This window comes from Nerophis ophidion, linkage group LG18 (genome assembly GCF_033978795.1).
Source record: "Nerophis ophidion isolate RoL-2023_Sa linkage group LG18, RoL_Noph_v1.0, whole genome shotgun sequence".
Classification (NCBI taxonomy): Eukaryota; Metazoa; Chordata; class Actinopteri; order Syngnathiformes; family Syngnathidae; genus Nerophis; species Nerophis ophidion.
The window spans coordinates 14052898-14068072 of NC_084628.1; the positions used below are offsets into that span (position 1 = coordinate 14052898).

The following is a 15175-nucleotide window of genomic DNA, read 5'->3' on the forward strand; positions in this document are numbered from 1 at the left end:
AAGAATGGGAAAGAATTCCATTTTCTAAGCTTCAACAATTAGTTTCCTCAGTTCCCAAACGTTTATTGAGTGTTGTTAAAAGAAAAGGTGATATAACACAGTGGTGAACATGCCCTTTCCCAACTACTTTGGCAAGTGTTGCAGCCATGAAATTCTAAGTTAATTATTATTTGCAAAAAAAAAAAAATTATGATTTTGAACACTAAATATCTTGTCTTTGTATTGCATTCAATTAAATATGGGTTGAAAAGGATTTGCAAATCATTGTATTCTGTTTTTATTTACCGCTAACACAATTTCCTGTGCAATCTACTAATAAAAGTATTGATCAATCAATCAATCAATCGATCAAATTCCCAACTCAAATGGTAACGGGTTTAGTAGATACAGTTTTTGCTTTTTAATAAGGACACTCATGTTACAAGAGAACATTGCACAAGCATAACCTTGAGGAAATCCATGCATGTTTTAAAGAATTGGAGAGACAAAATTAAACATCTCCATGAGCCATGTAATATGTGTGTTTGCTTGCAGCTGTTAACTAACCAGTGAGTGCTTTTTCCTTGCAGACAGGTCGAGGGTTGTGTCGTACAAGCTGTCCACGAAGTTCCTCAAGCAGGGCACGTTCACTTCATTCTTCACCGCCTGCAGTGGATGATGCATGTTGCAAACATGTCCACCAAACATGATAATAATAAAACCATATGACAATACTGCAATGGGGAACTTACCGCTGCAACAGGAACCAAAATTTCCACAAAAAGCCCAGCTAGGGCATGTTTTATGTCCTTGTCCTTAACATCCAGGAAGTACTGGGCACATTCCTGCAAAGAACACATTTAGTGCAATTTAGTATTTTCTTTTATATAGAAGTCATTGCTGGCACCTTAACTTCTAATGATATTATTTTTTTAATATCCAAATGCGAAGATGTTTTTCTTTGTTTTTGTTTTTGCGCCTTTCCAGATACGACTTTCTTCAGGCATCTGATTGGCCTAAACAGCCTTATAATTATTAGAGATGTGAATCTTACCACTCAAAATTCAATTTGATTTCGATTTTTGGGGTGACGATTCGATTCACAATTAAATCTTGATTCTTGTTTTTCGCATTACATTATTAGGTATATCAATGACTATAAAACATTTCAAAACAGGTTACAGGTTACAAAATCTCCTATCTGCTGCGGACGTATGACTTGAGTAAGCTTGGGGATGGCCTGAAAAACATTTTTTAAATTAATTCTTGAAAATATTGAATACATTTCTAACCATAATAAATAAGAATCGTGATTCGGAAGTGAATAGATTTTTTTCGGCACCACAAATAATTTGGGTTTCCTGTCATTTTTGGCACAATTCACCATTCTGTGTTTGTGATATTTGACTTTCATCGGGCATTTAATTGGCTTACTACAGTTGGGGGTTATAGTGCCACCTGTATGTTTTGGCATACAGTAAGGAAGGGATTCATACGCACCCATTCCTAGGTGGATCTCTTTTGAGAGGGCAAATGCAGTCTGCTGAAAATGCTGGAAAACACCACTTTACACAGCAACTCACGCTGTGGTCAAACACATTTTAAGATATTTACCACTATACTGCCATGTGGTGGCTAAAGTGGATAGCGCAACCACCAATTAGTCACGTGTCATGTGTCACGTAAACCGCAACGGATGTGGCCCTATGAATCCCTTTCCTACTGTAGACTTCATTGTTAGTTCACAACCACACCTGTGGTTTTCTTTAATTCCTCATTGATGTGTTTGTGCTTTTTTTCAGATATGACTGAAAGTGATAACATTTATTTTCAAACACACTGATGTACATGTGAACCCTCAGAAGTCTGGACTACCTGCATGAACTGAAAAGAAGCTTCAAAATCCTCGACGGGATACATCTTAATTCGGAAGAACTTGACCCCCATGATGAGGCTGATAGTACTTTGGACCGCATATGGACTCTGTTCCTTCTGTCTTAGCTCCTTCAACTCCATTATGAACTTCTTCTTCACCGCAGGGAACCTGAGAAAATAGCAAAATGTCATATATAAGGCACACTGAATCTCTTGCATTGGCCCAGTCAGATAAATTGGCACTTTCTGGATCTCTTGGCAGAATTCCAAAGAGAACCTAGACGCTATTCCCGGACACATGCCTCCTAAAAATATCACCCCTCCCCTTCCTCCTTAGAGTTCGACCCTACACAAGCAGACTATGAGTCTGCATGCAAAAGATGAGCTGCTAATTCAGCACCTGATCCTTTGCTCCAATTGAACCAGAGATGAGACTAAGTATAGACACTTATTTGTATCAAGGGATCAGACATGTGCTTGTGGGAAAATCAAGTGCTGTGAGTCTTGGCTTTGTGAGGACAAAACTGCTGATACTGTCCTATAACACAAACTTGAGAAAAAACACTTTATAAACATTTAATAGGTCAAGTTTGGACCAAAACTTCTCATTTACTACAACATGCGGCTCAACCCAGTCACTATTTTAGGAGCTTTGTTCCGTGCTGCACATGATCTGAAAACATCAACTGGACAGACATCAATTTCCAGTCCTAGTTTGGTGTGAGGGAGGAATACTGTCCAAAAACGTATTGTCCCTGCGCTGCGTTCCAGTGTCCTGAACAGGGCACCGTGGGCGGTTAAAAATTAATGGACACATAGCAGAAAATAATACTATAACAGCTCTTTGTTTGGGAAAAGCACTCACTTAGTTTGAGCCAATACGCCAATAACCTCAGCATAGAGGTCAGCTACAGTGTGCATGTTGCCAGTGTTAGGACCGTGATAGCTGCAAAAGAAAGAATAAAACATTCCTACAGTACAGTAGGTGGCGAAAAGTGAGACATAACATGGGAAAGTCAAACGCTTTTTACCCTTCTTTGTATCTGAAGTGCTTGAAGGCTAAGTTGATGACCTCATTGACTAGACCATCGAGGACCGGGTGCAGTGGCATCTAGTAACATAAAAGAAATACATGTTTACATATACACGTAAACAGTAGGTAACTGTTTGATTAGGTAGACTTCTCTTGTAATACCACTCTGCAAGACAAAACCTAATAGTCTGGCTCACTAATATTTGAAGCTAACTAAGTTTACAAATATGTATATATAAAAAAAAAAAATCCATCTATCTATCTGTGTTGCTATCCAAGAGCAAGCTAATAGCCACTTATTTCATGTTAAAAAGTGCTTTCCATCATCTTCTGCAGACTGCATTCTCCTCTCACAACAGATCCATCTAGAGTACTGTTTGATTATCTAGTTTTCGCTTGTAATACCATTTTGTAGGACAAAACCTAATATTCTGCTCAACTAATATTTTAAACTAACTGAGCTAATAAGCTCAACGAATATATAAAAACAAAAAATCCATCTACCTATCTGTCTTGCTATCCTAACAGCTTGCAAGCTAATAGCCACTCAGTTCATGTTAAAAAGCTAAAACGCTAACCTCATGCACCAAATGTCAAAGAAATTCCATTCCCTACCTGACGATAGTTTTTCTAAAACACAGTATAGGTATTTTTACTGCTTTTTTTTTTTTCTAGACAAAATTAAAATGAAATAATTAACAACCAATATTTAAAAATAAAAATAACTTTTCTCCATCCACACTATTGAACATTCAAATTTGAAGCTACCATTTTCATCATAGATTTGATTCCGGTGGCATATTGTGTATGTATATCAGTATATTAGTACTGTAACTAAATAAACTTGCTTTAACAGTACTGTACACTAATAATTAAAGTGATGAATGTTTTAACTCAAAAAGTAAACTGTAGTAGCACAGCAGGAAATTATGTTTGTGCATGCGTGTTGCAAATGGATCAACTCAGTTAGTTCTGTTACCTTTTTAACGTTATACGGTTAACTATAGTAGCTGCAAGGTTTTGACTCTTTGGGCATCTAACGATTCGATCTGATTCTGATTCCTGGGGTCACGATTCAATTCCAAATCGATTTTTGATTCAACAGGATTCTCAATTCAAACGGATTCTCTTAATGTATTATTTGGTATAATGATTATAATGTAAGTTTTTCAAAACAGGTTTGAGTTGAGTTTGAGTTTCTTTCGTTACATGTTGAAAAAAAGCTATTTCTGATTGCATGGCGATGGCCTAAAAAAATATTTTTTTAAATTGATTCTAACAATAAATACAAAATAAATAATGTTTTGTTTTTTTATTTATAATTTTTGAAAATTAGAAATCGGTTTAGAATTGGGATGAAAAAATATCACGACTCAGATGTGTATCAATTTTTTGTGGACCCATACTCATACTTGCCAACCCTTCCGGATTTTCCGGGAGACTCCCGAAATTGTTCTGTTCTGAAGCCCACAGTAAAGAGACCTAACTTCATCACGTCGCCTGGTTATTGACTTCAACCCAATATATCATACCGTCTACGAGCAAAATGAAGAAATACGCTTGCAAGTTCCAGAACGATTGGAAACAAGAATTTCAGTTTATCCAGGAGAGTTCGAAGGGGAAATGGTATGTTGCCTGTAAATTTTGTAGAACAGACTTCTCCAGTGAACACGGCGGCCGAACGGATATACTCAGCCATGAACGGTCAGCGAAGCACAAAGCCTCTGCAGCGCAGCATCGTTCACAACCCAGTATTATGGGTCACCTCGCAAAATGGAGAGCCGATGGTATAACTTATGCTGAGACAAAGATGGCTATGCTGATAGCTGGAAGCAACATCTCGTTCTCATTTGCGGATGTCTACAACAAATCCGTGGTATATATTCACAGATTCGGAGATCGCTCGCCAATACGCAAATGGCAGAACAAAGGTTACTCAAATAGTGAAAGGTAACAGTTTTTTTTTTTAGTAACCAGCAAGCACCGTACAGTTAGTAGAACAACTGTATTTTTATTACTGTGTATTTGATAGGTGCCGTCAGAAATTCAACTATTTATTTTATTTATGTATATAATAAAATAAATATATATAGCTAGAATTCACTGAAAGTAAAGTATTTCATATATATATACATATATATATATATTTTTTTTTTCCAAGATGGCGCTGCTGTAGTGGCTGCTGTTGGCAGGAGCTCTGTGCTCTTGTGTCATCCTTTTGTGTTTCCCTCTTGTTTTCATGTGTTATTATATTTTTTTGCCTTTTGGTCCGAGACTCTTTGGGACTGTGTGACAAGGGGTGGCACTTTCGTGACCTCTGTGGTGCTTTTTTGTGGACTTCTGGATCTGCCTCCCGGGAGCCTTTTGGCCATGGGGACCAGCTGCTGGGTGTCTGCCGCGCCGTAGTCGGTTTGGAGGGACTGGAGGAGATGCGGATGAGGGGACAGGGCTGCAGAGCTGGCGCTGAGCGCTGGGACGGAGAGGCTTTGCGGTGTATTGACTGGGTGAGCAGGTGTCGGACACCTCAGTCTCCTTGGACGTATCCTCGCTCATCCATGCGGACTGGACACTGGCCGGGAGTGGAGTCGGCTGTCTTGGTTGCTTTGTTGGGTCTGCTCCTGTCTCTGGCCATGCTCCCTCCACCCCAGCGGACGATGGCGTGGAACACCGCAGAGGCCACAACAGTGGATATGTTTCTTTTACCTTTTATTCATAGCTGTATGTAAAAAAATTCTGGTTGTATCTGCTGCTTTAATGTATTTAATGTCCTCTGTGTTCTTTGATGTTTCCCTCTTACACACATGTGAGAGGGCTGTGTACTATGTCTATGAGTTGTTTTTTTCCCCTGGCCTCAGTCTGCACCCCCTCTCCAGGGCCCAGGCTAAGACCGATTTTTTTAAAATTTTATTTCAATCTTCTATTTTTTTCTCCCATTCCCCCCACTTGTTTACCTGTATCACATCTTTTTTGTAAGGGGCGCTGGAAGCCGGCAGACCCGTCGGCGATCCTGTTCTGTCTCCCTGTAATGTTTGTCTGATGTTGAATGGGATTGTGCTGAAAATTTTAATTTTCCTGAAGGAACTCTCCTGACGGAATAAAAAAATAACTATCTAATCTAATCTATGAAATACTCGAGTTGGTGAATTATACTCCTCCCCTCTTAACTACACCCCCGCCCCAACCACGCCTCCGCCCCACCCCCGACCAGGAGGTCTCAAGGTTGGCAAGTATGGGCCATACTGGCTGCTGATAGGATAGCAAGATAATATCATAGTATCCATACTAATAGCTTTTGTCGAGTCTCAAACCAAGCCAATTAACAATTCTTCTCTAAATATACTGCCCCCTGTGGGTGTGTGGGGATGAATGAGAGTGTAGCTCAGAGTAGGCTTTATATTGTATTTAGACTCAATTTCCACACTATTAGTTAAAAATGCATCATAATTCTGCTTTTACAAAGATAGTACTGCTATTTGTGCTAATATTTTGAGTAAAAAGCAATATTCATTTCCCAATATGTGTTTCTTAACATTTCATAGAAGATGATCGTAACAATGAAGACTTTATACCAGTGAAGTCACCTGTTTAAGAACTTCAATGAGAGCAAGTGAGAAGATAAAGTCGATGGCCAAGTCCCTCCTTTCAAGTAAATAATCTCTATGCTGCTCATCGCTGTAGAAAGACAAAAACCATGACAATAGGCTCAAAGTGACACACACTTTTAAGTCATCGTCGTTCTCACTTTTTGGACTTGGTGTTAGCTCTGGGACGGTACTCGTGAAACTCTTCGTCCAGGCCGTTTTGTCTTTTGTACCAGTCGAACAAAGTGCGCAGGATGGAGGGCAGGCAGTACTCGGCCAAAGAGCTCATGGTGCTCAACAACTGTAAGAAGGAGAAGCACACATAACCAAATAGCAGATTGCAATCAGCGGCTTCCTGCTTTGAAATTTTCGGGCCAGGACTCAATCAACACTTGCTACGTGAATGAGTGTTTTGACTTAGGGGTGTGTTAAAAGTAGTGGGTGTGGTCGGAAGAAATACAAGGTGCCCATGGGCAGAGCCTGCGTCAGTCTTCTTGGGGGGACAGAAGGAGGGTGGGGTGAGTCAAAGGAAGGAACGGGTGGGTTCGGGCACACAGGAAGGGAGGAGAGTCAGCCGCACCGGGCTGGGAGGGGGGTTGGGGTGGGCACACAAGCGAGGCCTTCATTGAGCGTGAGGCTGGAGAAGAATCCTGGCTCTGTGCGGCCGCTTGAATGGCCTAACGCTGCAGCACAAACACAGTCCTGTGGCTGTGAAAGAAGGCTCTCTGCGCAACCACACGGCGGCTGGACACACCTCGGACCAGCGCCAGGGTTCAAGGTAAACACGCCTGCCCTTGACAGGCTCCCAAAGAGCTTTTTTGGATGAGGGCGAATGAGCCTTTTCAGGTAACATCCCGTAGCAAGTGAAGCCATGCATACTTACTTGGTCAAACTGAGGATCTTCACCCCTCTGGAGAGACTTTGTCAAAGGTTTTTCCTGCAAAAGCACAAACATAAATCATGTTATCATCATAAAACTAGTCCGGCCTGCCGCTTCACTCATCACACATTTTTAAGCTTGACCTCATTCTAACTAATGAGAGCGCCATCATTCAGGGTGGCACCAGCACGAAGGCCGAAAGATGGGACTTTGATGACGCCTCCCATTATGAAAGTCCTCAATCATGTTTGATGAAGGCTTTCATGATGGATTAAGGCTGCTCTCGAGACTCTGGTGGATGCTTAATTAGTATTACACCCGCACCACATCCTCTTTGTTAGTAAATGTAGACTGGATTGACAGCTGAGGGTCAGTAGGAATACATTGTAGGGAGAGACGATCAATTTGGCATTGGATCAATTAGTACACAGGCAGAAAAAATCATGTGCGAAAGTTGTGCACCAAAACGCGCTTTAAAAACTGCTATGATGGTCATGAGTGATGCAGAAAGTATATTTAAATATTGTATTTGGTACTTATGATTTGGAGTATCAAGTGAATTTCTTTTTTGGGATTAAAAGTATAGTAAACTAACAAAAATAATCACATATAAAATACACAACGTTAATATTATACATATTTTAAATGAAGCAGATGTATGTATACAACATAATAAGTAAAAACGTGTCAGTCTTTTAGTTACATATATATTTAGATTAACTGTATTCAATTGTGTACTTATATATTAAGTAATAAAGGGTTAATTTAAAAAGCAATTGCATCAATGTTTTACATGAATACATACAATTTATTTGCACAAAACTTGGTAACAGTTTAATCTGAAGTTCTGTCAAGCTGTATTTTGGAGTGAAATTTGCCAGCTAGCACACCAGTCGGAGTCTCCTCATTAATTTTTGTACTGACATATGTATTGATTTGATCACTGACCATATAGCAATCAAGGTAAAAGAGCTTGTACGCTCAAAATATCTTGCATGATTAATGATAATTTCCTGTGATTAATCACATGCGTTAACACATTAATTTTGCCTGCTCTAATAATAATTAATACTGTCAACTGATTAAAATATTGAATTCATATTATTTTTTCTTCCCCTCTACCTTCTGATCTGGTCCAGTAGCGCCAAACACTAAATATATTCAAACATTTATTAAAGTAAAACACATATAATGCAACAGAAGAAGTATCCCATACCTTTGTAAAGTAAATCTGTAGAGCAGATTCAGGCATCTCTACATCAATCACGATTAATGGGATTGTGTCCGTGTAAATTGCAGATAGAATTTTTTTTTTAATCTTTAATGAGTGTACTTTAGACCAGTGGTTCTCAACCTTTTTTCAGTGATGTACCCCCTGTGAACATTTTTTTAATTCAAGTACCCCCTAATCAGAGCAAAAAGCATTTTTGGTTGAAAAAAAAAAGAGATAAAGAAGTAAAATACAGCACTATGTCGTCAGTTTCTGATTTATTAAACTGTACAACAGTGCAAAATATTGCGCATTGGTAGTGGTCTTTCTTGAACTATTTGGAAAAAAAGATACAAAAATAACTAAAAACTTTTTGAAAAATAAACAAGTGATTCAATTATAAATAAAGATTTCTACACATAGAAGTAATCATCAACTTAAAGTGCCCTCTTTGGGGATTGTAATAGAGATCCATCTGGATTCATTAACTTAATTCTAAACATTTCTTCACAAAAAAATAAATCTTTAACATCAATATTAATGGAACATGTCCACAAAAAAATCGAGCTGTCAACACTGAATATTGCATTGTTGCATTTCTTTTCACAGTTTATGAACTTACATTCATATTTTGTTTAATTATTATTCAGTAAATATTTTTATAAAGGATTTTTTAATTGTTGCTATTTTTAGAAAATTAAAAAAAAAAAAATCTCACGTACCCCTTGGCATACCTTCAAGTACCCCCATTTGAGAACCACTGCCTTAGACAGATAATGTTCAAATTGTATTCCTATCAACATGGGACTGGACAGTTTGTTTGCCTTGTGCAAATGTTTGTTTATTAATCTTAATGCTTTCTTAAACAGCTCAACACAAAATGAACACAAACAATCTTGTACAAACACACTTCGGCAGGGGTGGGACTCATTTTTAGCCCTGAAGTTTCATGCCTCAGAACCTGCTCACTAAAACAAGTTAGTAACAACCTATATTATTAAGTCTATTTTGTAATGCCTTGTAAGTAATTGTGTTTTTTTCTAAAATATAATTTCCAATTCAAAAGAGATTAGGTTTTCTTAACATGCTACAATTGTTTGATTTGTTTGACTTTAAGTGCAAAATTGCATCATATCCAAACCCAAAAATGAAAGGTTCCCGTGACTTAACTGCACCTGTATCATAAAAATAATTATCTGCAAGGCTTCAGCACATTTGCTTGGGACACAAATTTTTGACTAAAACAATTCAGATTGTTTTAATGACAAAACATGGAGGTTTATATCAAAGTACTACAGGCTTTGTGATTACAATTGTGAACCATCCATGCATCCATTTTTGGGTTCGTGGTGGGTACTGGGCCTATCTCAGCTGCCTTATGGGGGAAGGCGAGGTACACCCTGGACAAGTCGCCACCTCATCGCAGGGAAAATACAAGATAGACAGACAACATTCACACTCACATTCACACACTAGGACCAATTTAGTTTTGCCAATCAACCTATCCCCAGGTGCATGTTTTTTTGGAGATGGGAGGACAGTCATGATATTTTCTGCTGCAGCAGTTAAAGCAGGGTTGTCCAAACGTTTGCCACTGAGGGCCACACACTAATAAAATCAAAGGAGAAAGGAGCCACTTTAATATATCAATTTAAAAAAAACATTACAATAAACAGCTGCATTCGGGCGCCCCCCCCACCCACCCAAAAAAAAGGGACAAGCGGTAGAAAATGGATGGATAGATACAATATACAGTATACACATTTTTTTAACCTTAAGGGCTCCGCTCAAGTTTGGTTAAATCTCGGGATCAGCATCTGTCAATATATTGTTTATTTTTTGTATGTTATTCTATTTTTGTCAACCCTGTTTTTATAGAAAAAACACAAAATATGCAACTCTTTACTCCCCAAAATTTTCAAAGTGGAATATTCAATAAGAAGTAATTGGAGCCTTACATAGGTCAATCATTCATTTATAATATTTCAAAGTGAAATATTGTATTTGATATGAAGTCATTGAAGCTTTAAATACTGTAGTTCAAAAGTTTATAACATTGATTTTGATTCATTATTATTTTTTGAGCAAAGAGAGTTTTATGGAAAAAAGTTATTAGAGTTAACGTTGCAACTTTTTTTCGTTACATGTCACCCATATGCTTTTTTATTCCACTTTGTAGTATTTTTAGAATGTGCCCCTTGAAAGTAACATTTCTAAAGTAAATATATAGGGAGTTATATGATAATATATTTTACTGTGCTGTAAAGGATCATACATATGCTGTGTATTTAAACATTTAATATATCATGCAGATATGACAAAGACTGTAATGACTGTGCTAAATTTACTGACCCATCAGGAAACAGGGACACAGTATTACTTAATGACTAATCCCAAATAGTTGTCTGACGTAGTCGCTTGCTCTCAAGCATCTTAAACTCTTTTAAATACACAAAAAAGTCTCATCATATACAATAACAATGTTATAGGAGGAATAAACCTGACTGAACATTGAATATGCAGATAAGCTGCAACTTCGCGCTTAAAACTGCAGAATACAAATAACAACAAATTAAGCAGCCTGCTCTCCACTGAGAGGAAAAACAAATGGGAAGATATCCTCAGAGGGATGTGATGTTAACACTGAGGGGGTTGCACACTTCCCTGTGCTAATTAACACTTCCCAGCAGGCTGGTGACTCACTGCTTCCTCAAAAATGACAAACAGTACAGTACATGCCCCATGTGTACTCCAACAGTGTCTTATAGTATTGTTGAGTGTATAACGCTTAAATGGGTGAATTAAATGTGTGAGTTTGTAGTTAAAATATCAACCTGGTCGTAGAAGCTGGTGGAGAGTAACCGCTCACTGGCTCTTTCATGTCGGTCAACAGTATTATTCCTGAGTGCATTATTTATGACATAATTTATGACCGCTTCTGTGGGGCCAACAACTGTGGCTAGACAAACAGGAGATCACATGCAGGCTGCCTGTCTTCCTCCTCATTAGTCAGCACTTTGGTAGACTTTAAATACAGTACAAGCATAGACATTAGTCAGTTATAAAAATAATAATGCATAAAGTATGTGTAAAATTGACGGCCTGTTGCCACAAGATAAGGTATCTGCATATGCAGCATCTGCATTCCAATACACAATATGACAATGGTTCATGCAGTACAACAACAATGATTTACATATTGATAAATAAATCAATTAAAGCGGGGCATTTTTATTATATACTATAGTTCATTGTCTGTGACTAACCATTTATCAGGCTGTAGGAAAATGGAAGTGTGCAGTCCAAGTGTCCATTGTTGTTTTACTTGTAAAAGACCAAGAAGGAGTTTGGTCATGTAGTTTTGAACCAATGACTTGCGCTTAAACAAGAAAAAAATAAATAAATATTATTTTTGTCACTTTAACTGTGTTTTAATGCATTTTCTGAAGGATATTTTTTCACGTTTATTAAGTAAAAACCATTTGTTATACACCATGATTTTCAACAGCTGTCTTTAGCGTAAGTGTGACATCGTTATTTTTGCAAATCGGACAATAATCTGCAGATAAATATCATACGACAAGGCGCACAATATTTTGGCTAACAATAAGGAGGGATGTACATGAGCTGGCAGGCTTTATCGCTGCCGTTTTTTAGTTGGTAGAGGTTTTTTTTCCAACATGTACACAGTTCCAATATGATACATCACATATTTTCCATTTCACACTACAACATGCCCGAAAACAAGTAACAAGAAGCAAAGCTTATTTAATCTTACCCCTTTCCCACTTCATAGTAATTACCAACAATATTTAATTCTTGTTCTTGATTTCTAACACAAGTTACATTAAATATTTCTAAAAATTACTATTCTGGTAATAAATAGTTAAAACAGTTATGATTCACTTAATGAAATAATAATAATATCTTGTTTTCAAAAGTTCAATAGATTTGTTACAATTATTCTTCCTTGTACTTTGTAAACACTAAGTAAACACATAGTTTGAATAGCCTCTTAAAGTGGATCATATTAGTACACTGTTTGATCTATTTGCTTATTCTATTCTATTTTTTAAATCCTCATACTAATATGCTAAAGGTTTAAAGTGTTGTACACGCATGTAAATGTTTTAAGTTAGATTGTTCTCTAAGATTATACTTCTCTTTTGTTGAGAAGAATTGTTATCTTAAAATAATAAAAGAAGGCGATGAGGTGGCGACTTGTCCAGGGTGTAACCCGCCCTCCGCCCGATTGTAGCTGAGATAGGCGCCAGCGCCCCCCGCGACCCCAAAAGGGAATAAGTGGTAGAAAATGGATGGATGGATGGAAGACATTTACAGTACAACAAAGTAGCAGAGCTTTTCCTGCAGTATGATAGTGTCGTGTTATATAATCTAATATACTGCTTGACTCCAACTGTGTCTTTATTCTGCAATGTGCATGTGTTAGCCTCCTCTGAACTCTCTACCTACAAATCATTTCCCGCCTGCCCCTCCTCAATGACATCACTGGCAGTGGCGCAAAAAGTGGGTATGTGCCCAATTATGTGCTCGAGTAGAAAACTCAACTGTGCAGATTCCTTCATCCAAGATGTGAAGGAGCAACCCCTAAATGTGGGCATTTCCAGTCAAATGCGCGCATTTTCCGAGAGACTTAAATACTTTTGTGTTTCTGAAGCTGCAATAAAGGTGAAACATTATATTGCACTTGATTTTGGAGGTAGTGTACACCACACATAATAAAATCAGACTTTCAGAAAACCAGCATACCTATTCTGATTGCTTCAAATAAGACAGCTACGAACATCCATTGAGATTATGATAAAAGGACCATAATGCCACTCTGAAATAAATAGCAAATATAAAAAATCGCATTGTTGTCTCAACTGCTCGAGTGGAAGACAAGAATAGCGCAACCACAGCAAAAGGTGACCATCGTGAATATTGGCCGTGTTTTGAAATCTAGGACTAACAGAGGTTTAATGCATAGATTTCACCTCGACCGTGATCATTGAACTATCCATCCATCTATCCATTTTCTACCGCTTATTCCCTTTGGGGTCACGGGGGGTGCTGGTGCCTATCTCAGCTACAATCGGGCGGAAGGCGGCGTACACCATGAACAAGTCGCCACCTCATCGCAGGGCCAACACAGATAGACAGACAACATTCACCCTCACATTCACACACTAGAGCAGGGGTGTCAAACTCATTTTAGATCGGGGGCCACATGGGAGAAAATTCTACGCCTAAGTGAGCCGGACTGGCAAAATCATGGCGCGATAACTTAAGAATAAAGACAACTTCAGATTGTTTTCTTTGTTTAAAAATGGAACGCGCAGATTCTGGAAATTTACAAATCATAATGTTTTTGGGGTTTTTATACACTTACATGTTGCGGTTAATGGTGTTCTATCTTTGTATTAGCCATTATTTATAATAAATTATGTGATAATGTTTAAATCCATCCAGCGGGCCGGATAAAACCTGTTGGCGGGCCTTAACGGCCCGAGGGCCGTATGTTTGACACCCCTGCACTAGAGTATATATCAAACTGTCAGCTATCACGCTCCCCCTCGCAAGCACACCCGCACAAGAACACACACACACAGAGACACAAAAGGCTTTCTAAGCCCATCCTGATGCATCACAACCTCACAAACAGTACTCTGACCATCACACCTAACAAGTGAAACAAAAGTTAAATTTTCCGGAGTTCCATTTAGCCAGAAGAAGTCGCCATGGTGAGTGCCTGGATTGGTACAACCTTTTCAAATGTAAAGTGCTATAATGAGCCTGCCTTCATTCACGATTTAAAGCTGAAATATACTTTTACGTCATTTAGCTCAGTGGTCCCCAACCACCGGGCTCGACTGGTACCGGGCCGCAGAAGAATTTGTTATGAATTTTTTTATTTTTTTATTTAAATTTTTATTTTATTTTTTATTAAATCAACATAAAAAACACAAAATACACTTTCAATTAGTGCACCAACCCAAAAAACCTCACTTTTTCATGACAAAGAAAAAAATAAAATAAAAAATCTATCCATCTATCTATCTATCCATCTATCTATCTTGAAATTGACTCAGTACCACTTGTCGTTGTAGAGTGCGAACTATGGGTGTTCCGAGTGCAAGTGTGTGGATCACGCAGGGCGGAATATCACTGCCAAAAGATTTAATTTGAAGAAAATATATTTTAGACTTGCAAATTGTTTTTTACTTGCAGAAAGTTTATTTCTTTATTTTTTTAATTGAAGAAAATTCGTTTTTTTAACTTGCGAATCGTTAGGCGTGAGTAACAACATTTGTGTGTGTTTCTGGAATTTTGGCAGTAATTTCACTTTATATTGGGTCGCTCTAAAAATATTTTCTGATTTAATGATTTTTTCTTGTTGTGTTGCGTCCAGAAATGTCACGCACTGTATGATGCTGTTTTTAATTTTTATTGTCAATCTTGTGCTAATGTTACAGAGGCCAGCCAGTGTGGCTGGGCCATATGTAGGTTAGTAAACCTCATTGGCGGCTGTCATGATAAGGTGTCAGGGCTGGGGGAGTTCATCAAAGTCAGGGGTCGGCAACCTTTACCACTCAAAGAGCCATTTTGACCCGTTT

General features: G+C 38.1%; 1 protein-coding gene across 2 annotated transcripts in view; it reads right to left on the reverse strand.

Annotated features, from left to right (window-relative positions):
* The window catches only part of frya (furry homolog a (Drosophila)), an 80508-nt gene that overhangs the window by 55449 nt on the left and 9884 nt on the right, over positions 1-15175 (reverse strand). For both annotated transcript variants that reach the window (XM_061877303.1, XM_061877304.1), the window contains exons 3-10: positions 7352-7405; positions 6630-6769; positions 6469-6559; positions 2886-2965; positions 2720-2800; positions 1855-2023; positions 732-824; positions 547-645 (exon numbers count right to left, since the gene is read on the reverse strand). In XM_061877303.1, the coding sequence (XP_061733287.1) occupies positions 547-645; positions 732-824; positions 1855-2023; positions 2720-2800; positions 2886-2965; positions 6469-6559; positions 6630-6769; positions 7352-7405 (807 nt within the window). The remainder of the gene's footprint in view (positions 1-546; positions 646-731; positions 825-1854; positions 2024-2719; positions 2801-2885; positions 2966-6468; positions 6560-6629; positions 6770-7351; positions 7406-15175) is intronic.